At 40.7% G+C, this 27,954-nt stretch overlaps 1 protein-coding gene across 1 annotated transcript in view; it reads right to left on the bottom strand.

The window, feature by feature from the left end:
• Positions 1-27,954, bottom strand: part of dph1 (diphthamide biosynthesis 1) — a 71,686-nt gene that overhangs the window by 1,860 nt on the left and 41,872 nt on the right. The window contains exons 4-10 of the mRNA XM_080889555.1: positions 20,150-20,271; positions 16,566-16,720; positions 14,904-15,025; positions 12,131-12,199; positions 11,265-11,421; positions 8,506-8,606; positions 1,264-1,342 (exon numbers count right to left, since the gene is read on the bottom strand). Of these exons, the coding sequence (XP_080745681.1) occupies positions 1,264-1,342; positions 8,506-8,606; positions 11,265-11,421; positions 12,131-12,199; positions 14,904-15,025; positions 16,566-16,720; positions 20,150-20,271 (805 nt within the window). The remainder of the gene's footprint in view (positions 1-1,263; positions 1,343-8,505; positions 8,607-11,264; positions 11,422-12,130; positions 12,200-14,903; positions 15,026-16,565; positions 16,721-20,149; positions 20,272-27,954) is intronic.

Below are 27,954 nucleotides of genomic sequence, written 5' to 3'. Positions count from 1 at the left end.
CTCGTCTACCCCTTATTCAATCACTTCTCTCTCTTTTCCCCACTGCTCTCGTTCCCCTCTCACACCAACTGCCTCTCTCTGTGGAAGCTAGCTTCTCTTGCTAATCCCTGCTCTGACAGGAGAGCCAAGTGTGTCTTATTGACTATAAATATAACATGAGACGCACTGAAAATAAATCTCCTTGCTCACTTCACCCTCCCATCTCGTTCCTCTTCATCTTCCTCCTAAATGCCACAGTGAAAAGCATAGCGCACCGAGACGTGTAACACTCATAGGTATGAGATGCGGGTGAATTAAGACTTATCACAAGCGCACATATACAGACACAAGAGCAGCACCAAATTATTTAAATGCACAAACATCGTTCCCAAATAGCTGGCGGGGAGAGCAAAGCAAACTGTAGCACAAAGGGCTTAAGAAAACAGATTGCTGCTTTCCTCATTACAGCACGCGCCGTTATAGACCTCAGTCAAAAACAATGCAAAATAACCATTACTTCTTCTTCTAAGGTGAATGCTATCATTATTCTTAATGGCCCCTTTCTGAAATGTAAGTGCTTTCACGTTGTGTGCGGCGCACAAAGATGTGTAGTCTGAATATAACAGCAACCATTTCAAATCACAATCCAATATTCAAGACAGCAATTCCCCTTGCAGCCATTTCAGTATTCAAATCAGTGGCATACGTCTGAGGAAAAAAAAAAACCCCGTTGAACGAATTAATAGTTGACTTCAAGTGCTAACCAGTGAGGTCACATAAAAGCATAATGTGACATAACTGCCAAGCTCATCACAAAACAAGCCTGCTTTTTTTTTTTTTTGCAACAACAGCTGCAGACAAACAAACACATGTTTTGAAATGGATCTTTATGGGATGCTGTCCGATCCATTTCTCTCCCTTTAGAAAAACAAGCTGAAAGGGGTGGGGAGTGTCTATATGGTTCTGCAGCCAGCAGGGGGGGCTAGTCTGCTACTGATGGTGTTTTATATGCGTGTGCTGGTGTGCTTTATGGCAGGGAGAGGAAGAGGGAGGAAGAACTAGACATAATTCTTCATCTACAGCACAAGCAAGGCCTTGATGAGTCTTATACAACGTGAAAAATCACTTAACAATGTAACTTTCTCCTTCTGCACTTTGATGAAGGCTTCAACACGACATCAGTCAGGTTATGTGCAGACAGGAAGGTCTGTGTGTGTGAAATGTGTGACACTTGTATGAAAAGCGATTAGCGGCTTGTTGAGAGGCTGTAAGGTTGATGCTTACCTCATATGGAGAGAGAAGGGGTTTGGAGAAGGCAGTGCCCCAGTCGATAGAAAGGCGTGGACAAGCGATCTGAACCCACCTGTAAGGAATAGGTGCAAATTTTAGCTCAAACGTACACCTCAGAATCAGTGCAAATGCGAGTGTAACAGTTAAGCAATAACGTTGAGAGACTAAGATCCTATTAGACATTAGAGCACATCTACAACTCCACACTGCATGTGGGTACGTGATGCAGTGGGTTAGTGCGAGGAGACTCCCTCCACCTGACCTCCAGCATCTGTTGGAGAGATCTGTCCTGATTTGCAACAGTTCTAAAGACAGCCATGCTACACCATCTGAATGCATAGTCAGAGGGAGGCTGAAAAGACAGGGATGAAGGTTTCAAGTGGTCTAGTGGTGACGACTGGTTGCAAGAGGCAGAAACAGAGAGGAAAATAAAATACTGCAAAAGATGCAAACAGGGGTACAAAGAAATGCTGTGAAAGAAAAGAGGAAGAGGTTAGGTGAGTGTGAATAAAAAAGCCGCACCAGCCGGTCTCCACGGAGGTAGCCTACATTGCTCGCAGACAGGGTGGCGGAGGGATGGGGTGGGGTGGGCGTAGGTTTAGTGGTGAAGCGGCTGTGTATTAAAGAGATGGGGAGGGGGGTGGGAAAAAAAAGAGAGAGAAGGACACAGATACAGAGAGATAGGGAGAATGAGCAATGAAGATGAAAAACCGGAGGGGGGGTTGAAGAGGCGCAGGCAAGAAGAGAAGACAGAAGTGAGGCAGAAGAGAGGAAGAAGACAGGCAGGGAGGAACGTGTTTACTCTGGAAAATGCATGGGAGTAGGATGAGGAGGGTGTGTGGAAGTAAACAGCTGCAGGGAAAACTGAACAATGGGAAAATGGAGACGGAAAGTGGCTGGGGCTACGGGGGGTTAGCTTTCACAGATCAATGCTATTCACAGCTCCGTCTCTACTGAGGAAGCATAACATTCCCTGTCCCTAATCCTTATGATGAAGATCCATCAGGATGATTGATAAATACAAAATGAACTGCAGTGTATATAAAGACTAATGATAGGTAAACGTCAATAAGGACACACCAGTTTGAGATTTAGTTTGTGAGTGCTTGACTACTTTCAAATATATGGTACTGCGTCAAATTTCCTTTCTGTCTTTCCCTCATTTTCCAACTTTCACACAGTTTCTCGGCTGCAGAATTGATTGCACCGCTGACGCTCACTCCACTCTGCTTTCTGTCACAGAAATATTCCACCCCCTCTGGGCAAATGCATGGCATTTTCTCATTTTCAACTAACACTTAAAAAAAAAAAGAAGGAAAAAAAGGCTCCCCCCAAAGAGTGAATTCTGATTCATCCTCCTAATTTGAGAGCCAGCTGAGTCAGAGACATTTCAACCAAGCACCAATCTCCTCAGTCCTAAGTTGGCCAAGTTTAGATGGAGATTGGAATCTGAAATGTGACCTTTAGGTCTATCAGCCGCTATTCATAACCTGAGCCTTTAAACAGACAAACACTGCACGTGCATCAAAGCGGCCTTAGTGCAGGAAAACAGTGGGGGAAAGGGCTAAATATAGGAGAAAAACCAACAGTTTGTATATGTGTGTTTTTATATGCAACATGTTTTTGAATATGCAAATTTGCAGTGCAAGATTAAAAAAGAACACTGGAAGTGATAAAAAAAAGAGGGAGGGTGATTAATAAGCAAAGAGTAAATCCTCAGGGCTAACTCAGTGTAGAGAGGGAAGCAAGACAAAAAGCATGAAAAGGGAAGGAAGAAAGGATTCGTCCTTCATAGGGAGAAGATAGCTGATTGGCACATGAACTGAGGCGGGACTTAAAAGTGTTAGCAATGAGACTTTCTGAATGTTGCAGTGTGATAAGGTGCATAGTACCACTGTATTGTTCCTTAAAAGCAGTGGAAACAGTATTTGTAGCCGCTATCTTTGAAATCATTTTAGCAAGTGTGGAAGAGAACTGGTATCATCATGACGTACAGCAGGGGTGTCAAACTCAAATACACAGTGGGCCAAAATTTAAAACTGGAACAAGGTCGCGGGCTAACATTAATATTTATTGAAAAAAAGATCTTCCTCCAGATTTAAGAATGAATCTCTTCTTATGGACTCAAACAAGTTTTGCTGAAAAACTGAACATGGAACAAGCAAAGCTTAATACTAAACAATATATATATTAGCTGTATAATACCGGTAGGCCAGCTGTAATAATAATTTGGTATGGCTTCGCGGGCCAAATGTAATTAGGCTGCGGGCCAAATTTGGCCCACGGGCCAGAGTTTGACACCTATGACGTACAGTAAAACACAAAGACTTTAAAAAACAGGAGAGTTACACAGACACTGAAAGAGGTGGGCTTTTGTCTCATTTGACCCTTGTTTCACAATTTTCTCGCAAACCAAGAAAAATCCCCCAAACAAACAGTGGAACAGACTGTGGGCGGGGTGTGGTTTGTAGCTCAGCTGCACGGGAGGGGTGGAGCAGTGGGTTTAGGGTGTGGTGTCAGGGGAGGCTGACCTACAACGCTGTTTTCCATCACCTGGTCATGCCTTCCCTATTTTAGTAGGATGCAGGGACCTGACAAGAGAGCTGTGTGCTGTAAGGGGACAAGGCAGTGCGAAAGTTGCGCAAGAAAAGGAAGTATGGCAAATAAAAGCACCCATGTTGTGTGCCTTGGGTACTTCATACCACAATGGGGCCAAAACCCAGTCCGGTGAAGGATGATGGACCGGCGTCTGGCACAGCCATTGGAGGGGCTGGCCCATATGGTGGTGAAGCTAGCTGCCATGCATATGGAGCAGGCGACGGTGCACTGGAAACAGTTTGACCAGTTGCAGCACCTGGCCGAGCACTGGACCAGAGTGTTGGAGGATCTGGTACCACAGTGGCCAGCAAGGTACTTGTGGCAGCGCTGAGCCTCCCCACAACGGTGAAGGTCAGCTTCCAGTGTGTTCACCAGGCGATACTGGATTGGCTGGAGCTCGCACCGGAAGACCATTGCTGCCATTTCCAGGGAGACCTGATGAGGCTAGCAGATCTGCCCTCGCCAGGTGGCTGCAGCCTGGCCCAACCAAAGGAGAGGCATCACTGCTGGATATGATCATGCTCTAGCATTTCACGAAGAGGCCCCCAGTGGACACAGCAGAGTGGGTCCGCTACCACCGACCAGTCGGCCTGGTGCGGTGACGCATGTGGAGGACCACCTGTCTGGGCAGCTGAGAGGATTGGTGGGGCAGCTGAAACCAGCAGTGAGTAGTTGGCTGGTCCCGGCTCCATGGAGGCAGCTGTGGAATGCATCACCATCGAGGCCCGCCACCAGCATCATCTACCCTTCACACCTGTCTGTCTCTTTGCAGGTCCCACCGGCTAAAGACGGCACACCTCACTCACCGGGAGCTGCATGAGGATCAGGGCAGGACTGCTGGAAGTGTTCCGTGTCGCCAGCCCTCCAACACACTCCCTCGGCCAGGCTATGGTGGACTCAGGCTACATACAGAACCTGGTCAACCAAACCCTAGTTTGGCCCGGGGCTTTGCTGGAGGCAAAGTGGGTGGAGGTTAGGTGTTTGCATGGGGACATGCACAAATATCCCATAGAGCCACTTCAAATTAATTAATTCTGGGGACAGGTTGACCCGGGGTTTAATAACCTTTTGGCATAGCGTGTGAGGATGCGTTTAAGGCCTTTAGCAGAGTGTAATGTCTTTGACCATGTGATAAAAACTGATGATTACATGGGGCACCCTGAAGCAGCGCTGACCTACCCGCATTTTGTATTGATTAAGCATAGGCTTTATCGAGTTAGTCGTGACACCCTCACCGAAGAGGAACACACCCAGTTGTTGGTGCCTAAAAGTCACCAGGAAATTACTTTCCAGGAGGAAAGTGCTTTGAGTCTTTCATACCACACAGACTTTTGTGGACAGTTGTTTAGTCAGCCTCTCTCAAAATGATCTGTGTGCTCTAAAAAACATGATGCTTTCATTACAACACAACATATAAAGTTTAGAGGAGCAGCATACAAGTGATGTATAAAGGTAAAACTGCCTGACATTTAAATCTGGATATGCTATGTGAGCTCCAGCCTGAGTTCATTGCATTACCCACTGTGGCCCATTACACCGCAGCCTCCCTCCACCTGTGTGGCTCTGCTTCAATTACACTCACAAACTTGACCTGCCAAGAGCAAGAACAATTAACCTTTCAGAACTCCAAGGAGAGAACAATTTCTTCACCTTTGATTGCAAACTAGCTAATTGAATTAAAATAAACAATTTCTTTTTTTTGTGGAGCCCCCCTCCCAGACCCCAAAAATATTCGAACAGAGATAAAAGGCTGAAATGTAGCGGATGGCATTTGCTGTCTGGCTGAGATAAGTGTGTGTGCTGTGCAGATGTCTGCACAACAGTTTAGAACCTGCTTGGGGACAGCCTAATTACACTCTTAAGAGCATATGTTAATGGTGCCTCTCACTTTATATGAGTGAGTATGTGTGTGTCTAATGACAAAGAAAGCCTGAGGGTGGGATCTGTACAGTGTGCTATGTTGGTTAGTGCTGAGCAGGAGTGAGTCTTTTACCGCCTCACCATCTATCTTTCAATCTCCCTCGCTTTGTCTCTCTCTTTAATTCCTCTTTTAACACAAGCAGATTTGACACAGCTTCAAACACTTGGTGAATTGTATTGTCTATAATTGTCTCACAAACTATTTGGAGGAACAAAGTGAAAAAATACTAGAGGTGAACAAACTAATGGTTTGATAAGTAAATAAATGTCAAATTTATCATCAGAAGAATTCTACTTAAAGTCGTCACCCCCAATAAATATTTATCACCAGTAATATGGACAATGTTGGTAGCAAGTCATCTTCAAATGTCACATTTTTTAGGCTTGTTAAGGAACAATTTTATGATTACAGACAAAGCCACATTATTAAAAATGAAGGAAATGGCTCTAAATAGCCTACAATCATGCATCAGTCCTGTTTTTGTTCTTTTGCACTTGCTGAAATGCATCTGCAGCAACAAGTGTCCATAAAAAGCCTCCTAGTACAGCGTTCCAATCCCCGGCCCAGGGAAACCATCAAGCCTAAAATCCTCCACGACTACCAACCGGGTGAACTCCAGCTTCTATCAGAAATGAGTCTGACTTATTATTGGTGAATAAATGTCAGCAAACCATGCTGATGTGACAGGGTGTACAGGGAAGGAATAGCCCATAACCACCGGCCCAATAGTAACTGGAACTATTTAACCAAACATGAACTTTTTTTCTAGACAAGATTCTCGGATACCTTTTATGACCAGCACAGAAACTCAGGTTTTGTGTTGGCTCCAGCACTCGGAAATGATAAACAGCCCTAGTCTTCAATAGTACAAAGGCAGACTACTCCAGCACTATTTTCTGATGTATATACACTCCATGGACAGCTTATTAGGTGCACCTAGATAAAACTATTACAAACCAATAAAACAGCATAGCAATAAATCATCACCCTGTAGGTTAATAATATTCTGGTTTTGTCTCTAGTTCCAGACCTGCTGTAGTATGGCGCTAATTCAACTTCATGGTCACTTTGGGTAATAACATGAATTTGTCATCTATTTAAAGCAGTTTTTTTTTTATATAATTAAAGGAAAATAAAATCTAGGGTTTACTGATGGGATAAAAAATTGGTGTAAAACCATACAATAAATTCCTACCTGAGATACATGTGCAGATTGGACTTTAGTTTTAATGTTAGTGAAACAGATCTTGCTGGAAACCTTTTTGTCTGTAATGAGGGTTTGTTTTGGTTCAGTGAATCGTGCCTGAATTACATAATGTTTGAGTTGTACTCATACGTCAGTCTGAAGACAAGAGCCAAAAAAACAAATAAAAAAATAATATTTTTACCGTGATCGCTCGCTTTCCAAACACAGCCCCCTCAACTACCTCTGCATCTCTCTCTCTCCCCAACTCTCTCTCAGACCTTCTGTCCCTTTCTCACCCACTCCTCCCTCACACATCACACCTCTCATTACTCCACAGTGAGAGGCCAATCTGAGGGAGTGTGAGTGCTGTGCCTGTGCGAATGTGATTGGCGCTGCTGCACATCAGTGTTTCACTAACCCCTTATCCATCTTCAACTCTGCTCTTCTGGTTGGAAGTCAGATAAATCAGACAAACTGAACCTTGGAGCCAGAGTACTTGATATTTCATTGAATAAAACGTGAGGAGTCCATGTCTAAAAGACACCTGTAAGTTGCTGAACTGGGTTACAGTGCTACACAGCAGAAAATATTTCAGGACCTACCACTACAAATATCAAGATGTAAAAGTCAAGATCTTAGTGTAGTGTAAATTTTATGACTCGTTCAAGTTCATTACATTGGACTGTTTGCTTTTATGCCATATGCAAAATCATGGACTCTTCCCAGGACTTGAATGCCAATTTTGTGTATAAAGCTATAAACTCTGTTTGTCAGCTCCCTGTTATAGCACCCACTTGCAAATTATGCTGACTACCCAATTAAGTGTGCAGTGATGCTTACAGAATACATTTCAAATGCTGTTGATTGCAAATTTTAGGTGACTACTAGCTGCTGAACACTAGATTTCTGGCAGGGTCCTTGATGTGAAAGATAAATTACCCAGCCTTTATATCAGAGAGACACAGCAGTGATAAAGAATTGGCAAATGAAGAACACAAAGAGCCAAAGGAGGAGTTTTAGGGATGTGTGTAGGTTAATTAATTTTTGGATTTAATGTTGCTGTATGGCATAGCACACGAACAAGGAAAAACAGAGCACAAAACAGAATGGAAAAACAGTGCAAGAGAATATGAGAAATCATTTTGCTTCATCTGCTTTGGCTCAGCATTTCTAACTAAATAAAAGAACGCTTTAATTAGGGCACGCGTTAGCGCATGTGTAAATAAGTCCATATTTATATTTGTTGCAACGCATATTCAGGAATTTGGGTTTAAAGGGCAGAGTTTCAGATTTAATTTGAGAAGTTTACCCACAACACCACAGTGAGAAATTAATGGCTGTTTCATACATACTCATACTGTGTTTCTAGAGTGGTATGCATTCCCTTGACCATATATATGTCTTTAATATGTCTGGGCAAAAAAAAAATATATATATATATTTCTTTTAAAATGTGACAGTGTCAAACAAACCATCAAATGAATAACATTTTGAAAAAAAAAAAACTGTGTGTATGCATTATAATACTCACGCATCTACATCTGGTATCAGAGCCAGTTTGCTGGGAAAGATCTCCGAGAGAAGCACTCGAGTGAAGGACTTGCCCAAGGACTGGAGCTTTGACTCCAGGTGCTGGAAGAAAAAGAGATGAAAACATTTTGCCTTCTAGACATAAAATAGGCTGTGAAACTCAGCCACATATAATAAGGTATAGGTCACATGATTCATGGCATTAACATGTGCTGATAATCACTCCAGAGGTTTTGTGCTTTCACAGTTTCAGCTTGACTAGACTTTTTCATCTGAACATCAAGCTTTGAACTATTGCATCTCCGCCTATTTATTTTTTCTGCTAATGCACATTTACACATTGGAAACAACATCTTACACTCCCTCCAGTATAATGTGATTCTTCCCTTCAATCTCTTTCCAATTAGCTCTGGCCTCAACACCTCAACAGGGAAGCTTACAGATTAGACCCCCAAACTATGTTCAGCGCTAAGTGCCTAGTGTACTATTCCAGCCTCTATACAGACAATCAATCTCTTCATCCTTTTGCCATGTGTCCAGGCACACTGTAAAGATAATTCTTTATTGGGCACTTACAACTGAAATCCCATTCTCGCAGTCTCCACCTAGAGCTTAAAGCTGTAGGAGAGGGCAGGAATTTAGATTGAGCATTTGTGCCTCAGATTGGCTCATTTAAATGTTTTTTACAGTGTATGCATTCCTGTGGTGGATTAACTAACTCCTTTGATTAGTAATAAAATTAATTACCATCCCCAAAACCAGTGTTTTCAGGCAGAGTCTTACATCGTCAGACATGGAAGTGTTGAATCTCGCAATCACTTCAGGCTTGGCAGTAAACTGTTAGATCGGGTGCTGAACAGTCTGATGAAACCTACACAATTACATCACCAGCAAAGCTGCAGTTCTAATGTGCCTGGTTTCTCTCCACTCTTTAAGTCCACCTGAAGATTCTGTCCATAGATTTGACAGAACAAAGGTTTAAAACAAATAAATAAATCAGCCCAGCTACAACTCAGAACACACTTTACTTGGTGAGGTATTGTACACAATAGTTTTGAGCTTTTTCTGCATGGAAAGTTTCCAACACAGTTAGCTACTGAATCATCAGTGTCCCCCACACCCATCTGGTAAAATTCACTTTGGCAGTTCTGGAAAAGGGCAGTCTAGCCAGAAGTTATAAAACATTATACCATTATAAAGACATTTTTCACAACAGAAAACTGACAGACAAGCGAGACAAAGACAGTGTGACTGGCGAGTAGTGGTGTCACATGTGGCTATCATTCCTCAGGGTCGGTGAATAAGGCCTGATGGGCACAAGCCCAGTCACCAGACCTTATAAAACATGTCATTAAATTAAACTGTTTAGCTAAATCAAGGAACTTGGTTCTTTTTCTCACTCTGTCTTTTTAGTTGTGGGTAGCGGACTGAGGCGTTACTTGGGAATCCAAAAGGCAGACAAACCAGAAGATATCCCATAAATCCTTCTTTGATGAGATATAGGTAAAATGTGACTGTTATCCGCTGTCCTTGGGAGTATCTTGCAACATTTAGATCACTGTGCTCTTATCAGATAGTTCTGCCCCCTTACTTGAGAGGTTATCTGACACTACACTTCCTAATCTTAAAAGATCTCTGGTGAGTTTGTATTCAAATCCCTTTTTTAAATCCACCCCCGAATGCAACACAAAGATTAAACTTTTCACTCTAGTTGACATTTATACATCAGTGCTAACATAATCTCTTGAGTCTGGATATTTGCGAACAAGTCAAGTCTATGCATGTACACTCGCTGAGGAAGTATTAAACCATTTACATCTAGCATTTAGATGGAGGCTCCAGTTTTTCATACAGCAATCCATACAGCACTGAATTATTACTGATTAAATTATGATTTAATTAGTAATAAGTAAAATTCAAAACAGTAGGGAAAAGAAGGGGAAACAAAACAAAGAAAAAGGAACAAACAGGAGAAAAACAAACTGGCAATTGAAGAGAGGGCAAAGCAGGAGGACCAGCTGCAAGTTAAGAGTGACTAGAGACCTTCACGCATGCTAATACATAATATTTTGTACTTGCAGAGACTGAGCTTCTCACTTATGAGTCTGCACCAAATATACCAGCCTTTGACTGTGTGCATTTACTATACTATTTATGAATTCTCATGCCAATAGTTCTTACCTACAAAGTGTGATGAGAGCATTAAACAGGTACCGATAGATAATTTAAAATCATTTATGTATAAAAATACCCCACATTTCACTGAATTATTACAATTAACCAGTTGAATACTGCTTAGAAATGCTTGCTGAACAAGAACGTGAGCTGCATTTCTAAGTGGCTGAATTTTCCAGAGTTAATTTATGCAAATAATGTGATGGGACTGTGCTGCAAAAGCTTTCACCGAGGAAAAGTATAGACTGTTCTTTATGCTTTGAGATGTTTATTTGTAGTTGTTTATTTAATGTTTGTATTGTGGAAGCAATAACAGAAAACGCTCAAAATCATACATCACTAGTAACACTCCAACGCAGTCATGCTTGAAGCCAGCAGCGAGATCAAGGATAAGATTTCCATGGCTGTTTGGCTGCATCATCCTAAATTTGAAATAACAAGCTCCCAGTGTGACGACTTCTTGTCTTATTACTACTTCATGTCACCAAATCACTTGTCAAAAAAACTCGCGCTAAGAAATATTACAAGCCGTTGCACAAGTGGCCTCGGGACATGTAGAGTGTTGAAATGAGGATGCAAACTCACCTCCAGGACTTTAGGGCTGCCCTGTCGGCCAAGCGTGCCCAAGATCAGTCCCCATCTCTGGGCCAGTCGAGCCTTGTCAATAGCCTGGAGCCTTATAGCGCGCATGGCCTCGTGGTCGTAGTATTCCCTGGAGAACACCTTACTGTAGGGGTCGTATCTACAAGCATAGCCAGGCAGAAAAAGGCTGAAAATCACAGATGTGAACAGGACGTGTCGATACTTTTGAAAGAATGAACCTGATTACACATATTACAATCCATTGTTCTGGCATCAATCTCAAGGACATAAATGCACCAAAAAAAAAAAAAAAAAGAAAAGAAAAAAGGTGAAAAATCCAATCACAAAAAGTCATCAAATACAACAGGAGTTAGTGTATCTGAGGGAAAAATAGATGTATTTTTGAGCATCTAATCTCCTTTTCTCTGGTACAAGGGGTACACTTGAGATTAGAATCTTGTTTATGAGAGAGACCTGTGATCTGTGCAGCAGTGCATATGTCTATAACAACACAATTTCACTTTGCATGCAAGCAAGCCTTATCAAAACAGAACTTGAGCTTCACATAATGTTATCATGCCACTGCGATAAGGTGAATAATCAGGACTGCAAGCAGTTTTTAAATTTAAACAGCACTAAAAAGCATCATAAGATTCTGAGCCTAGAACATAAATTGAGGATCCAAAAAGGTGATTATGAATGTTGATCGCTTCCGTACTTAAAAAAATGTTTTACTTTTTTCATTGCAATTATTACAAAAAGTTTATTTGACATCATTTGCCCCCAAATGATCAAACTAACACTAGTTCTATAATAAACACTATTTTGTATCATATAAAGAGAGATATACATGAAATATGTGACAATACCTGTAGGCAGGAATGTCTGGGTTTGCAATCATGATTGATTCCAGGTGAAATCTTCCATCTCCAAGATAACTGTAGAAAGATACCAATCAATTCAATGTTTGAGGTGAATGAAACGAGAGGAAAAATAAAGTGTGCAAAGAAAATTCCCTGAAGATGATTAAAATTCATTGTGCAGCCATAAGAAATGCTGACCTATTCTCTTATTCTCTCCATCAGCGTTTTCTCTCTGTTTTTTTTTTTTTAACATTGTCTTTTAATTTATGTCTGCAGCCTCTTAACAGAAGACCAAAGTGTTTTCAGGCAGAAGCCTTACGGCTTGGGTGGAGGGTCTGCCCACTTCTGCTGTTTGGGAATGTGACCTCAACGAGCGGAGCACGCTGTTTACAGAGAATACAAGCTTTCCCAATTAACCCGGGGTCTGGTGCTGGGGATTCGCCAGAGCGCAAGCAGACGTGGAGTTCACAAACCATGGAGGTGTCTAAAAATGCAAGGTCTCTTACATAAATGCCCCTTGGGGTCAGGCTGAGAACAATCCTGTTGTTAGTTTGAGGGGGACTCAGGTCAGTACCCCTACTTATTACTTAGCAGGTGTCTCAAAAGGCCTACTGTGCCAGGACGTGCAATTAAACCCACTAATTGGTCAGTGTTTAGAGTGGCTCAAAGCAGGCTGTGGGTGGTTTGCCATACAGGCTACCAAGAGACACGACTAGCTGAGGCTCTATTTGTTAGCAAGTGCATGGTTGTGTGTAAGCACGTTTGTCTCTGTTTGCATCTGTGTAATAACACTGAACACAAAATGAACTCAAGGAGAGCCTCTGTTGCACTGCCTCTCTTTGCTTAGAAACATCCAAGGCCCTCGTATAATTATGTTCCCAACAATAAGCCTGCTGCATTTCAGTCACGGTTGTCCTCAGCACTCTGCGGCTAAAAAAGGTTGGTGTGCTTTAACGCTCCCTATGACCACAGTCCTCCTATCTATATTCTTTATTTTTCAAAAGTGCTCTCACTAGAATGGCAGAATGCTGTGTGCCTGTGCGTTACGCAACTGCCTATTTTCACATTCACATCTTCATATTGTTCTATTATGAGTGAGAGCTAGAGGTGGCAGATCGAAATGGGCGAATGGCCATTTCAATACACTTTAAAAATACTTTTCATTATGGAAATGACAGAGACTAAGACCTTTTAGAGCTTCAAAATCACCCTTAAAGACTAATGCATCACTATTCATTCTTCATATTGCTCAAGTGGGTCAAAACTTTGATAAAATGCAATTACAGCTTGAGCACACACCACTTTTTGCGGGAACTTGCTCATTTCGAATTCATATAGGATGACTTGATATTAAATATTCATTTATTGCTATAATACAGGTGCTGAACAAAACCATGCACTGTAAAAAAGAAATCATATTAAGAGCAGATCTGCTCTGCTTTCGTTAGTGACAGTGAACAATCAAAGCGCTATTACCCGAATAATTCGTTAAAGTAAAAAGAGACTGATCAGCAGAGGGAAACCATTTCGCTGTAGCTGCACTTCTGATATAGCTTTCACATCAAAATAAAATGTTTCAGCTATATATTTTTAGACTGAAATTTAACACTAGGGGATGGTGCTACCAGTGAGGTTAAAGTCCTCATCATTGCTCATGTGTTCAATGTAACACGTGTGGATTAAATGAGAAAGAGAGCAACATACATCCCTCAGGTAGGCTAATCGATTTTCTCTCCCAGCACACCTCTGCACAAGCCAGCTGACACATCAAAGACAACGCACATTGGATTAGAAGGTGAAACACACTCTGACCCTTCCACAGCTTTCACGCATACAAAGAGACACACTGAAACAGACACACAGTACACATCACTTTTGTATCCACTTATGCATATAGCAAAGCCCGTCCTTGTGCAGCTGTTACGCACTGGGAGATTTTAATCGCATGGACAAACATTAGATGTGTGCAGATCAGACATATGGGGCTGTGCACCTCGGCATAATTATATCAAGGGAACATCATCTCACTGTGCACTACAAAGCATAAGATTTATCTACTGCAGACCAGCACCAGATGTATAGACACACAGTAGCTGCGGAGGTGTTGTTTGTTAGTTGGACCTGTTACTTTGCCAAGCGTTTTCCTCCCTGCAGCACAGGCAAAATAAGCATCACTTTGACACATCGCACATGAACGGTGTTTTTGTGAAAATACACAGGAAGTAGTCTTTTAGGGTACATGCAGCTCCTGACTGGATGCATCATCTTTTTTTTTCTGATTAAGATTAAATAAATGGGGAAAATAAGAAATTAAAACGGGCAATCAGACAAGCTGAAACTAATATATCAAGGAAACCTGTCAATCCTTACTATGGCAACGTATAGTAGGTGTTATATTTTGCTAAAGCGTTTCCTTAAATCTAAACTATAAAACATGTGAATATGTTGACTCTGGCTTGAAACAAGCCAAAGGTGTCTGAATACATACAATTCAAGCTATTCAAGGTGGCCGTTTCTGGCTCCTTATAGCTCACAGATATGGCTGGTTATCACAGCCAGCTCTGTCTGGTGTGACAGGCATTATGGCATACAGATTATTACTCATGCCACATGGGTGGGCATGGCAATAGCAGACTTTACTATGGAAGGAAAGGAGAGAGAAGACAATGGCTGGATGAGCCAATGCTGGATCTCTGCAGCTATCTAATCTGTGCTAACTAAAAAAAAGGAACTGGGCAGACACTGTAAGGTGGGAGACAGGAGGAATAAGATTTCTTACACAATGGCATTGACATGGCGCTCCAAGCGAGGGGAGGTGCAGCCTAAAATTTCTCCCGGTGACAGAGGGCGACACTGTGGGACATGCACATCATACTCTGTCTTGAGGGCTGCACTCACAGCCTAGAATATGGAGGAAGGAGAAGAGATTATATTCTCTGTGCACGTATTTAATCAGGTTCTTCACTTTTGATGGTTCATTTTTACATTTTTAATAATGGAAAGATAACAAGAGATGCATTGAATATGAATGTGGCTGAGTCTGAACCTACAGAAAACATACAGACCAAACATTTTTCTTCATCTTCCATCAGACTCTGTGCTGTAGGACATTTAAGTAAAACAAAACAATAGATATTACATTAAAGCCAAGTCTGCCTTTTAATGGGTTTCGAGGTTTGCATTGCAATTTTACATTTGATGTAAATCAAGTGATATTAATGCAGAGACCTGCACTTTAATGTAGTGTCCATTGTTTTATTTTAAATTGAGCATGCTAAAGATATGAACCAGAGGAATAAAAACGTGCAACTGTCTGTGGTCTCGATTCAATGTATGCAAAAGGGAAAAACAGAATTAAAAGTCAGAAGATAGGGGATTACCCACTATTACCACTGGTGCAAATATATAGAATATTATAATAATATAATATTTTTAAAAGACTGAAAATGTCAACTTCAAGTGATACTGAAAGGGTCATGAATGATTTTCTGCCAGAAGTGTAACTCTTAACACACAACTGGTGTTTAAATCCTCATGCTTCTGCAAAGCACCAAAAAAAGAGTGCTTTAATTTTTAGAAAAATGAACTAGTTCATGTGTACTCATTTAGATGAAAAGAGAAAACGAGTGAACAATTATTATAAGAAGAAAAAAAAAAGGGAAAAAGTGTGTGTGTTCTGAGGATAAACAAACGATTTAAGGCTAATTTAAGGCAGTCCACAAGGAATACGGGTGAACTTCTCCCGCCCGTACTGTGTGACCCCAACAAGCCTACACACATAAGACACGAGTGAGAGCAAGCATGCATACAAAACATAGAGACTTATGCAGACATATACACATAGGCGGACTCAAACATCCCATCATATAATGTGACCTGTTACGGTAGAGCTTGATTTAAAAATAGCAGTGGTTGCATTAGTAAAGGTCCAAAGTGGTGCTGGTTCAACACAGCATATGAAAGCAGCAAAATGCATTATAGAAAAGGGAGGCAGCCAGCCTGAAAGAAGGCTGCTCGAGCTTAATACTATAGCTGCTGCCACTGCTTATATAAAGAGCACTACTGAGCACGATGCTGAACCGAGCGGCCTTCCGAGTTCATTGCACCTTTCAAATCCAAAATAACTGCTGCCGGATTTGTCAAACCCACACTTGAACTGAGCTTTAAGAGCGGCGTGTGAGCTTGTTCATAAAAGCCAGGAACTGCAAAAAAAAGTATACTGTACAAATGCAGAGGTGTGTGTGTGTGTGTGTGTGTGTGTGTGTGTGTGTGTGTGTGTGTGTGTGTGTGTGTGTGTGTGTATTCCTGTACTGTACAGAAAAATATACTCTTTATGTAATATGGAAAATACAAGTGACAATAACTGTGTGCGTCAGCTCTCTCCGATGCGAGAATCACACACAAATGCACACAAAGTCTGACAGAACCGGCGCTTAATCACCTGCAGCGCCGCCACAAACTGAATAGTGCTGACGAGTGCAAGAGACTGTCCAGGAGAGAAGTTGAACTTGATTGTGTCCAGGAAGTGTGCATTGTCCATCTGGATATCCACAAACACATACAGCATCTTGATACCTGCAGTCGAGTCTATGGGGACTGCAGCAAGACAAAGACAAAAGAAAGACAGATGAATACTTCAGTCCTGCTTCTTTAGACTGCTGTATATGCAACATCAAAACATAAACATATATACACAGCAATACAGCTACACAAATAAACCGTATGTGAGCATACTGCAAATATAAAGATCCTACGGTACGCACCTATGTGACATAACTGAAACATGAGTGAGAGTCTAGCACGTGCAGGAACTGATGCAAAGACCTCAATTATTTAGGGAAGGAGAAGGACACACGCGATTACTATTAATGCCATTAATTTCACAGACCATTTACTACGCGCCCGGGCCTGTGAGACGTAGCGACAGACATGCTGAGTTAGATGCTGAATAAAGCAGGGGAGAGTCCAAGAAACAAGGGGGGAAAGGGTCTAGATAAGAACGAAGAATTATTGTTTGTGTTGATCATTATAATCGGTCTTCCTCTCGTGCTACAGTTAATTTGCAGATCAGAAGCGAGGGGACTTTTTTGTTACAATTAAGCAAATGGCCCATTATGGTTGAAATGCTTTATGAACAAGTGCAGCTCACTTGATGGCCTAGATTAAAGCAACACTGAGAGAGAGAGCGATATGGGAGCAAGGCTCAACAATGTGCAGATAATAGGGAGTGAATAAAGAGGGGATAGTGGGAAAACATAAGAGCCGTCTTAAAGGACTGAAGGCAGCTGTGATGGAAATGGGAGAAGAATGAAACATTCCCATGAAAGTAGGCTGGAAAATAGAGAAATTTAATTTGGGGGTGTGGGCAGATGATTTTATAATAAACTGTATAAAGAGCAAATGCTTTGGAATGGGAGGCAGGAGTGGAAAAAGTAACAGGATACCGAGCGTGTGTGTTATGGGTATTTAGTTTGAGTGTGAAGGGTAGGTTGTCAATTAACTGGGAACAGAGGTGATGAATGGGCTCACATTTCAGCACCGAGTAAAGGAGAACAGATGGATAGATATTTAAAACAGTGGGGTTTGCTGCAGGCCACACGCTGAGTGAGAAACCAAGGAGTTAAATACATCATGAGGGGGAGATAGGTAAAAATCTAGACTGAGACCAACAACCGTCTGTTGCTTGTTTATAGACACTCCCAAAACATAAAAGGGCAGAGGAAAGTGACATCGATCTGTGTTCACATTAGCATGGTAGCCTGAGAGCACTTAGGTGCTGCAATCAGAGACACAGTCAATGAGACAGACACGACTCACTTGCACCATCACTGGTTTTTATCCTTTTCATGGCAATAAGCTCACTTAGCACAGCTGCTTATTAATGCCCATGAAAACAAACACAAATGCACACTCAAATTGAACAAAAGGGTGGACATAGTGCTATACTGGCTTGGTTACAAATGGTCTGTTAAAAATCAATATGTAAAAACAAAATCTATTCTGATATTGTACCTCTGTATAATTCATGAACAATAAGCCAATCGTTTGGCATATTGAAAATGTGGTCCTGAAATAATCTGGATTATCTATGTGGGGAAATGTGATAGCATTTAACTTGGATTGGAGAATGGATTTAGCATTTATATAATGAAATAAGAGACGCTTGCTATGCTATTATGGTTTAATAAGATATGACATTTATTTGACCCAAAAGTTGGTGAATTACATTGTTAAAGCAACCTAGCTTGATAAAATAAATAACTGAGAATGGCACAAAATACACAAACGAGCTCAATTTAACAAGAAAACGGATGTGAGTGAAGAGGGCAATATATAAAAATAGAAATGTAATACAATATGGTACTGTGGCGTTGTAGAGGGCAGTCAAGGTTATATGTTTATTAAATTTATTATCTAAAGCTATTCACCATAGCCACAATCATCTGAAGACTTCTCTATTACCTGATGGAGCAATCCAAACAGTCTATTGATTCACAATGAATTCAAACATTAACAGCAGGACATGAGAGGGTTCTCACTTAAAGTTAATGTCATAATCTGATACTGCTGACAACATTTCAACTGCTCAAAACAATCAATACAGTCGTATACAATAACAATCCCACAGCAAGTGTCTACAGATGGGAACTGTTACCTGGGCTGTTATAAAAATTACAAAACTGTTATCCAGTACCACACAAATACGACTAGCTACTCTAAAATCAGTGCCATGGCCATGCTCTGAAATGACTTTAATAGTGAGGATCTACTCATGATGTTTAAGGAAGACCAGTAAAACTTTCCTGCCATTATCGGAGGAGAGCTTCTATCTCCTGACAGTTTTCCTTCCTGGAGTTCAATTTTGGATTCTATATTTTGATTCCAGTATGTTCCCCAGTTTATCTCAGGCTGTTCTGTTCCAACTACTATGGTATTCAGGTTAAACATCAACAAAAAAGTCCCCAAACTCATATCTGCAAACAATGTTAGAACTTTAAAACACGGTTTTATGATGTTGCCCATATTGTCCGGCTCAAACTGGAGGTGCTTTATGATGAGGAAATATGAGAGGACACCACTACTCTCAAAAGCAGATACTGCAGAGGAAATGAAAGGGAAATGAATGAATGCGGGAGAGAGAGTTCCTCTGTGAGTCAGACAAAACACCGTGTCTTTCATCTCCCACAGGTGGCTGACATCTTGGGGAAACAGTGCAGTGATGTCCTCACGACTGAGAGATGAAGGTCAGGAACGGATGCACGACACCACCATTACATTTGCATTCTCTCAGGATCTGCAGTCCATTTGGGTTTGTTTGTTTTTTTAATCTCTTCCATCAATTAATATCTGATCTCCATCCCAACCCGCAAAGACTTTAACGCCTTTATCCTTGCATTTGCTGGGCTACTCTCAGCAGAAACAGGTACATATCTTATCTTTTGTAAACATACATGCCTGCATACATAATTGCTCTATGATAATCAAATTATAAATATGCCAACAGCACATACACAAAGACTAACACAATGAACACAATAAAGCCAAAGAGCGAAAGAGAGAGTTTTTCAGTAGTATTAAAATTCTGTTGGTCATTTCTGGTATTTGGGATAGGTGAGGTCGTTCTGGCAGAGATATATCAAAACTATTGATTTAACATTTCCTCCCATGTTCTGCGAAAGGCAGACAGTGGGGGCGAGGGTGAAGGTCCTCGAGAACTGCTTGAGGTTTTCAAAGAACGGCTCTAATGCATGTCCTCCATTGATCTGCTGAGTAAATGTGATGCCCAGGCTCCAAACATCTGATATGCTTTCCAAACTAGAGTTGGGAAGAATGCACCAACTAGTAACATTTTCCATTGATCGATGGTTTTGTCTGTGAGTCTGTCGTTGTTGGTATGTCTATGTTCTGAAGCTTCTTTTTTTTTTAATGCAACCCACTCTTAGTAAGTGGGTGTCTTCGATGCTAGATCACTTGACATTCTCTACACGAAGAGTCATGAAGAGAGAAAAAAAAACAGAGACTCACTTAGGCAACTGTGGCCATAGTGCACCATGAAATCTGCTCCCAGGGCTCGAGCAGTGAAGTCATCCACACAGCAGGCGCCGTACGTCACATCCCCCATCACAAATGTATCTGCATCTGTGAACCTGGAATTTGGGCAGAGGCTCTAATCACTGTTGTTACAGACCATATATGCTGTTGCTTGTTACCATAGCGAATAACACACATAGCATCCAAGGCATGGTGTGATTATAAGCGAGCTGAGTAAGATCAACTCCTATCCACTTGCTGCAGATTGAGTAGACTATATAGCATCTGACAAAGCTACCAGTCAATGACTGACTCACAGTACATCAGGGTGACACACTGCTATTCTTTTGCTCCTTATAACTGGGAGCCAGCGGCCAAAGTACAGTACAAGCTGTCTGATAGTTAAAGCCCTGCCAGACGAGGGTTAATGGGTCATCAGTTAGCCTGGCCACAGACAGAACGCTAGACGAAGAGGAGAAGCACAAAAGGAAATGTATGACTGATACAAATAGATTAGAGTTTGCAGAGGTCTTTAACAATCTATTTCCCAGATTTGCTGTGAAGGCTGTGAAATACACAAATGAATAAAAGCGGGTAGTAACAGCAAAAAAGAGCTAATGAACAGAAGCTTCAGGCATTGTAAGGGAGGGAAGACGGGTAGACAAGGGGGTGTTTGTAAAATGAAGTTGTTGCCAGGTATTCGTGGCTGTATTCTGACAGATTTAGGCTAGACAGAAGAGGTAGAACTGAGACGAGAAGGAGGACTTGGGGAAAGGAGAGGAAAGTGATAAACAGAAATGGCTGCACACAATACAACATCTGTCGAAACCCACAGATTCTTAGTAATACGTCTCCTGCTGCCCAATCTTTCAACCAACATCTACTCTGTTTATTCCTCGCTCTGCACCTCGCCAGGGGCTTCACACAAAGTTTCTATTTAGCCTTTCCTCTCTCTCAATTTCTCTCATGTAATCTCTAGTTTGTGCTCTCTCTAGGCCCCTCATCATTGTCCCCTGGATTTCTACGTAGTTCCTCTCCAAATGTCCCTGTCCCTTCTCCTATAATAGCAGCTCTCAAGTGAAAGGAGTACAGGCCAGCTGAGCCCAGGAAAACACAGACAGAGCAACTCATCTGATAAATAAATATTTGCATTCAAAGGTTTGAATCAGTGGCTCTCTCTCTTTCTCTGGGTTTTGATTTTGTCTGCATCCATCTGTTTGTGCACCATTGGATGTCTAGCCAATAGCAGGAAGGTAATTAAGGATCACTAAAAATGATACAATAACAGGGATCATTTAAGGTTTCTCACTCACTGGAAAGATTATTTTTCATAAACGTGCAACAACCTTTCAGCTAAAAATACTGTCCACCAGAAAAAGAAAAAAAAAGATTTCCCCTGCAATTCACTGCAGACCACGCAAAACCATCTACAATGCAAAACACAGCACTACAGAAGATTATTGTATCTAATCAGCCATCTATCTGCCAGAAATATCATTACTACACTGGCAGTGCAAGCTGTATCTAGTTATTTCCAGGGTAAGTACATTGAAATTTTATGGTAATAAATGCTAAGAATCTGTTTAAGAGGCTGATATGAGATGTGTAATGCTACTGGGACATGGACAGAGTAATTACTGGGAAACATATAGTCCCATATCCCAATGGGAGAGCGAAACAGAACGAAGACGCATGATGAGAAAAAACAGAGAGAGGACAACAACTTGAAATGTGTATCAGTGTAAATCACAATCACATTATCTCAACACAGGACACTACTGTACAGACATAAAGCCAAAATGTCCTTCGATCCATCCCTATTTAGATTTTTTCCACTTTCACATCCTCAACTATCACTCCTCTCCTCTATTGCTTCACATACTGGTGTCCCGTGTCTTGCACAGTTCCGATTTCTCTCTGCATATCAGCAGTGGTTTTGCCTCATCTTGTGGTACTCAGTTCAGCCATTCCAACTGAAATGTCATTAAGATCTAATTAAGATGTCAGAGGAGCTTGTGAACTCTATAACAGCCCTTGTTAATTAGCTCTTTAGCATACAGCTCAATATGTGTGAGAAATTGCCAACTGATTTGAATCTCCGTTACAAAAACCACTGTGCTGGTGTGTGCTACAAAAACAAGCTTGAGTCTGCAGCAAGAATGGAATACATGCATCCAAGTACACATGTGCACACACGCGCACACGGTGTAAAAGTATTGCCAGCTGATTGTATCACCACTTATCAATAGTTTAAACAACTGATGTGTTTTTACATAAATGGCATTTTTCTTCACTGCATCATTGTCCTAATGCAGTTGAGTAAGCATAAAAGTAAATGCATCTTTCTGGTCTGTGCTCTGATGCCAATTTCCTTTTCCTGACTTTGACAGGAATTTCTTCTGATGTCACAATAAAGCAGAGAACTTGTTGGTACCAGTGCATTACACCTCAAAGATGTTGCAGCAGACAAAGAGAATGCAAAACTTCTCTCGTCTCTGAACAATTCGATTGCGCCACACAAAGCCATTCTGTCACAGATGACACTTATCTGTTCATGAAAATTACCAGACTAAATTAAACTAACAGGCTTCCACCATCTGTCTAGATAACATTTGATTTAAGGTTCTGAGTATTTTGCGATGTGTTAAGTTGCAGATATATTTCATTGACAGTTTTACTATTGGGCCCATTAGCCTGAGAGAAAAAACAAACGACTGTTTAAAAAATGATATATAAACAACTTTCCATTATAAAACTCCATTGTACCACAGCTAATATGTCAATGACATATTTAAACTGAGCAAGCTGAAAACTATGATTACATTATACATTTTATAGTATTAACACTGCTTGCTCTGGTAGCGCGTGTTAATTTCTATTTGTGTCTGTGCAGCAGATAAAGTGTTGAACCCATCACCAATTTTCAGTGTAAATATAATTCTAAAAGGTGCTATCAATATGAAATTTTCACCAGATGTTGGCAACAAACCATTCAATCCACATATGTAAAGAAATCAAACCATTGATGTCCATACATTCAGTTATGTGTAATGATGAGAAATGACAAAAGGGAAAAAAACTTTTGAATACCTGAATAAAGGGAGGTTTAAAAAGGCATGGGAAGTCACAGCACCAGCTGAAATCTATCAGTAACTAGACAAAGTTGAATTTTCTGCAAAAATGCAGTGTGAATGCCGTGTAGTGGAATCTGAAAACAGCAGGAGAACTATCTGCTGAAAACACTTTGTAGAAACTGAAGTCTTTGCTGAAAACTGTTGTATATGAAAGGGTACACTGAACAATGTCAATAAAGCACACTGAGTGCAAGCAGAGAAGAAGTGTGACAACCGCCACAGGTAGGATTCAAACCTGCACCACCAGGTCTCACGGCAGCTGCTCATCTCACTGAGCCAAACTAGTTCTTGTCCCAAAGACAGATATGGTGAGAGAAAAATGTGAAGGGTCCGTTAGAAGCTGAATCATGCTGAAAAGAGGTGAAAGAGCTGAAATTTCTGCTGAAAAGGGGTGTAGAAGCTGAAATTTATTCTGAAAAGTGTTAAAAAAAAGTTAAAGTGTTTACTGAAAAAAATGTTGCCATAAGTAGGATTCGAACTCCGGCCTCCTGCTCTGAAAACGGCTGCTCATCTCACTGAGCTAAAACACGGCTCAGCCTGGCAAGCTAAACTGGTAATCACACTGATAATGTGGTTCCAGTCATTAAAATGGGCCCAAAAATGGCATAAAAAGCTTAATTTTCAAAAAGTATAAAAGTTATCAGCACCACAACATATAGCTGACATTAGCAGAATGAGCAGAACAGCTTAAAATTTGAATGGTGAAAATCGGATGAAAACTGAGGGAGTAGTTAAGCGGCAAAGAAACTAGAATAAGGTAGAAGAATCCGGTCGTTAAGTGATGACGTGATGAATCCTACTTCCGGGCCTAAAGTAGTCTGCGTTTAATATGGCTTTTGTGTTGTTAACGTTATGTATTTTCTTCTATTTAATCTCAAAAAGCTCCTAAAACAGTCAGTCATCACTGTTGACCTCCCTCGGCTTTTATTACTGCTAATCATTTGTTTAAGCTCAGTTTTTAAAACCTTAGGATGTAACTACAGCCCAGCCCATGCAACAGTATATGAATGACTAACCTCGTATTATGGATGGATTATCTCAGTTGTTCTCCTGGCTGAAGTTTGGTCCTTTTACAGCATCCTGCCATGCGATTACATTTGTTCCTGACCACCGAGAACACTCACGTTAACTTTTATCGAGTGGAAAGAAAGTTATCTTGTTTATATTATGCTAACATAGCTGTGTCGCTAGCGGTCACGTAGCACATCATTATATATCAGCTAGCCCAACTTCAGTAACCCTACAAACGTCACTGCTGTTTAGTTTTCTGTCTTCATTTATGTTGGAAGTGATAACAGAGCTGTACGTTTTAATTTGTTTCCAAAACCCCGCAGTCAGGACATGCTATATTGTATTTAGATAGAAGCTAGCGAGCTAACTTCCTGCTAACTTCTAACTCCGTTAAATGTCATAAATTCCGTTTTCATGGATGCCTGGATGTTAAACTCAATTGTTACACCTGGTAGAACAGAACGCTGATCATTTTATTAAAGATGAAAGACTTTAGACCGTTTTTCAACTCTCAGTAATGCCATAGTGATCGTTTGATATATGGACCTGCAGCGGAGTTTAGGCCCAGACACGGCTAGTGACATCAGACTTAACGACCGGATAAAGTTTAAAGAGAAACAGGAACACAAATAAAAAGCAATCCTGCCGCATAGTGCAAATTAATATCAGCTGGGTCAGTCCCAACTGATGCCTTTAAAGAAGTGCCTCGTTACCAAGGTATCAGACAAGAAACATCTTATTGTGGGTAAAACCAATGATCTCTCTCAAGACCTCACTGTTGAAAAACATAATGATGGCAATAGTTATGGAAGAATTTAAGACAGTGATCACTGTCAGGACCATAAATCTGGAAGTGCTTCCCGCAAGATTTCAGACAGAGGAGTCCCAATTCGTGCTAGTTAATCTTTTCTAGGGACACCTTGGGCCCCTTAGTATCAATTTAGAATAATCTAAAAGCAATAACCTACCTGAATATTGGTGACAACTATGTCCATATTGTGGAGCAGGGAAATTATTTTACTGCTATTGTTAAATAATTGTCATCATTACCATTGCATTAATAATATAATCTGGAGTTTATATTGCATTCAGGGGTTAAACAGTGTGTCTTTCAGAAAGGCTAAAAGTAACAGGACAGGAAACAGGCTTGCAGAGAGTTTTGCAGAAGTGAAAGCAAAGTCTAAGTTATTCTGAGGAGCAGGCCAGACGAGGCCATTTGAATCACTAGGTTATTTAAAATGATCATTGCTTTAACAAAGTAACAGATAGCTTTAAGAAGGCCTTAAGATGCTTATGCACACAGTTATTATGTTTAGTAGAGGTTCTTGATTAAAACATTTATTTAGTAGAAGACATACACATAGTCTCAGTGAGCCTCCGTTCTGGTGAAAGGTCAGAAGTGCAACAGGTGACACAGAGAACATGTGAGGTCAACACACACACACACACATTAGTTAGATTTATTTAGAGAAGAGGTTACTCATGTCTGGCTGTAACTGCAAAAGTGTCTCGGTAAAAGAGGAACCGTTCCTTGTTGTCTCGGCAAGAAAGAGGAACAAGACAAGAACTGAAAGGTAGACAGGAAGGGCCAGCCATGAAAATAGAAGATGATCTTCTGGGGTAAAAGCCAGAAGATCATCTTGTATAAATCTATGTATAAAATGTATCTGTGACGCATGAAGGGGCGTCAGTAAATCAAACCCTGATGCTATAAAATATCTGTTCATGCTTTGATTAAGTCGAGGACTACTGGCTGTCTGCGTACAGAGTGTCTTCCCACACGTGTGTTCATTAAAATCATTGTTGGACCAAGATCCTCTGGACCATGGGTGGTTTGTACTCTCCCTCCTCAATTGTGAACCTTAACAATATATAACCATATTTATAACCCATTTTCTGATGTCTGTTTTCAACAGAGTAACACATCATACCACAAAATGGGAGAAATGGGAGAGTTTCCTCATGGATGTAGAGTAACTGTGCCATCCTGTTCAATATGGACTCAAGTCTTTGAGGAAAATTTCTACCTTGTTGAATTTATGCCAATAAAAACTAAAGCAATTCAGAAGTCAAAACAGGGTCTAACACGCTAACATCAACATGTACCTAATAAAGCAGCTGGGGAGTCTAACTACAAAATTATAGCGTTTTCTATTATATTCTTTTTTTTTTAATGTATTGTATTGTGATTGTATTGTATTGTTATCCTATATATTATCTATGTGCCCTAACTGTATCGCTAACTAACATCATTACTTTTCTGTTTTGAGAAACCAGTAAATTTAAAGGTAAAATATACAAAAAAAAATTTGAAATTTGACCCAGGGGTAATTAAAATGCTTATCTGCCAAACCCACATTTTCCAACTTACCAAGCCTGTTTCACTAGAATAACATGTATTCCATGAATTACTCAGCAAGTGTGGGAACTGTCAACTAGACTGTCAGATCTTTTTGTTTTTAAGGGTGATAATGTCCGTATTGTGTGTATGTGGGTGGGGTGCAGTAGAGTGGAGTGGGCTGAGGGTGGTTAACCGCTGAATTTTTCACAGTCATCCATGATCATCAGGTGGGCTAATCCAATTTACAAATTTGCATGCCTCCTTATTTCCCTGCTGATGTAAATGAATTTGTTCAGCAGTAGCTTTACAAGAAGAGCAAAATGAGTAAGAACATAATGAAAGTTTGTCCAAAATTGCAAGGTTTTAAATGTTACATATTTTGTAGTAAAACATCAGTAAACAACAGTTTTTATGCTACAGAAAGGTTTCTTTCATTATTTTATTTTATTTTTTAAATACAGCTTATTGATTTAATTTAAATGGTATTATGACAGTGAACATCAGCAACCCAAAACCTGTTACTTTGGCAGGAGAGTTTAATAGTTAGCAAGGTCCTTTTGCAAAATAGAGTTCTATTTTTAATCTTCAGCCAAAGCCCTTGCTATAATAGGTGTGCATTCTCTCCTGGTGGGTGTGTGGGTTTCCTCCAGGGTCGCTGAATTTCTTTTACTCCAGAGAAATGCAAATAGATTTTGACTCTAAATTGCCAAGCAGAACTGTGAATATGTTGACCCTGATGTATTGGATATCTGTCCAGACTGTCTCACTGCCTTTCACTCGGTGTATGCTGCGGTGGACTCAATGGGATCCTCTAGACTGTGGTTTTCAGAAAACCAAGTATTACTATATGTTCTTTTGTCAAGGTGACCAATATACGAGTCTTGTGGTTTTCTATATTAGGATGCATTACAATACACTGCAAGCTGTACCATTTTCAGAAAAGCACTATAGAGGAATATCTTGGAGAGTAATATCTTTGCCACACTGAAACTCATCAGCAGCGTCTGGCAACTTTGTTTTCTTTGGCATGCACGTACTGAGCATTAACAGTACAACAAATACTTAATTGTTATTGAAAATAAACAGTTAGGCGGTTACTGATACAGATGGATATTAAACAAGATTACTGATTGATCTTAAAGAAATATAAAGGGCAGGTAAGGCTTAATGGCAGTGCTTTTCATTTTGCATCAAAATGGTAATCCTAATTTATAACCTTATAAACTGAAACGTGTTCATTTTCGAGAATTGATATCCATTATCTCTAAGGGATAGCGGTGGCTATTTCTCAGCAGTATAACTATGCATGCATA

This window comes from Rhamphochromis sp. 'chilingali', assembly GCF_963969265.1.
Source record: "Rhamphochromis sp. 'chilingali' genome assembly, chromosome: 8".
Lineage (NCBI taxonomy): Eukaryota > Metazoa > Chordata > Actinopteri > Cichliformes > Cichlidae > Rhamphochromis > Rhamphochromis sp. 'chilingali'.
This window is presented reverse-complemented; position numbering and strand designations above follow the sequence as displayed.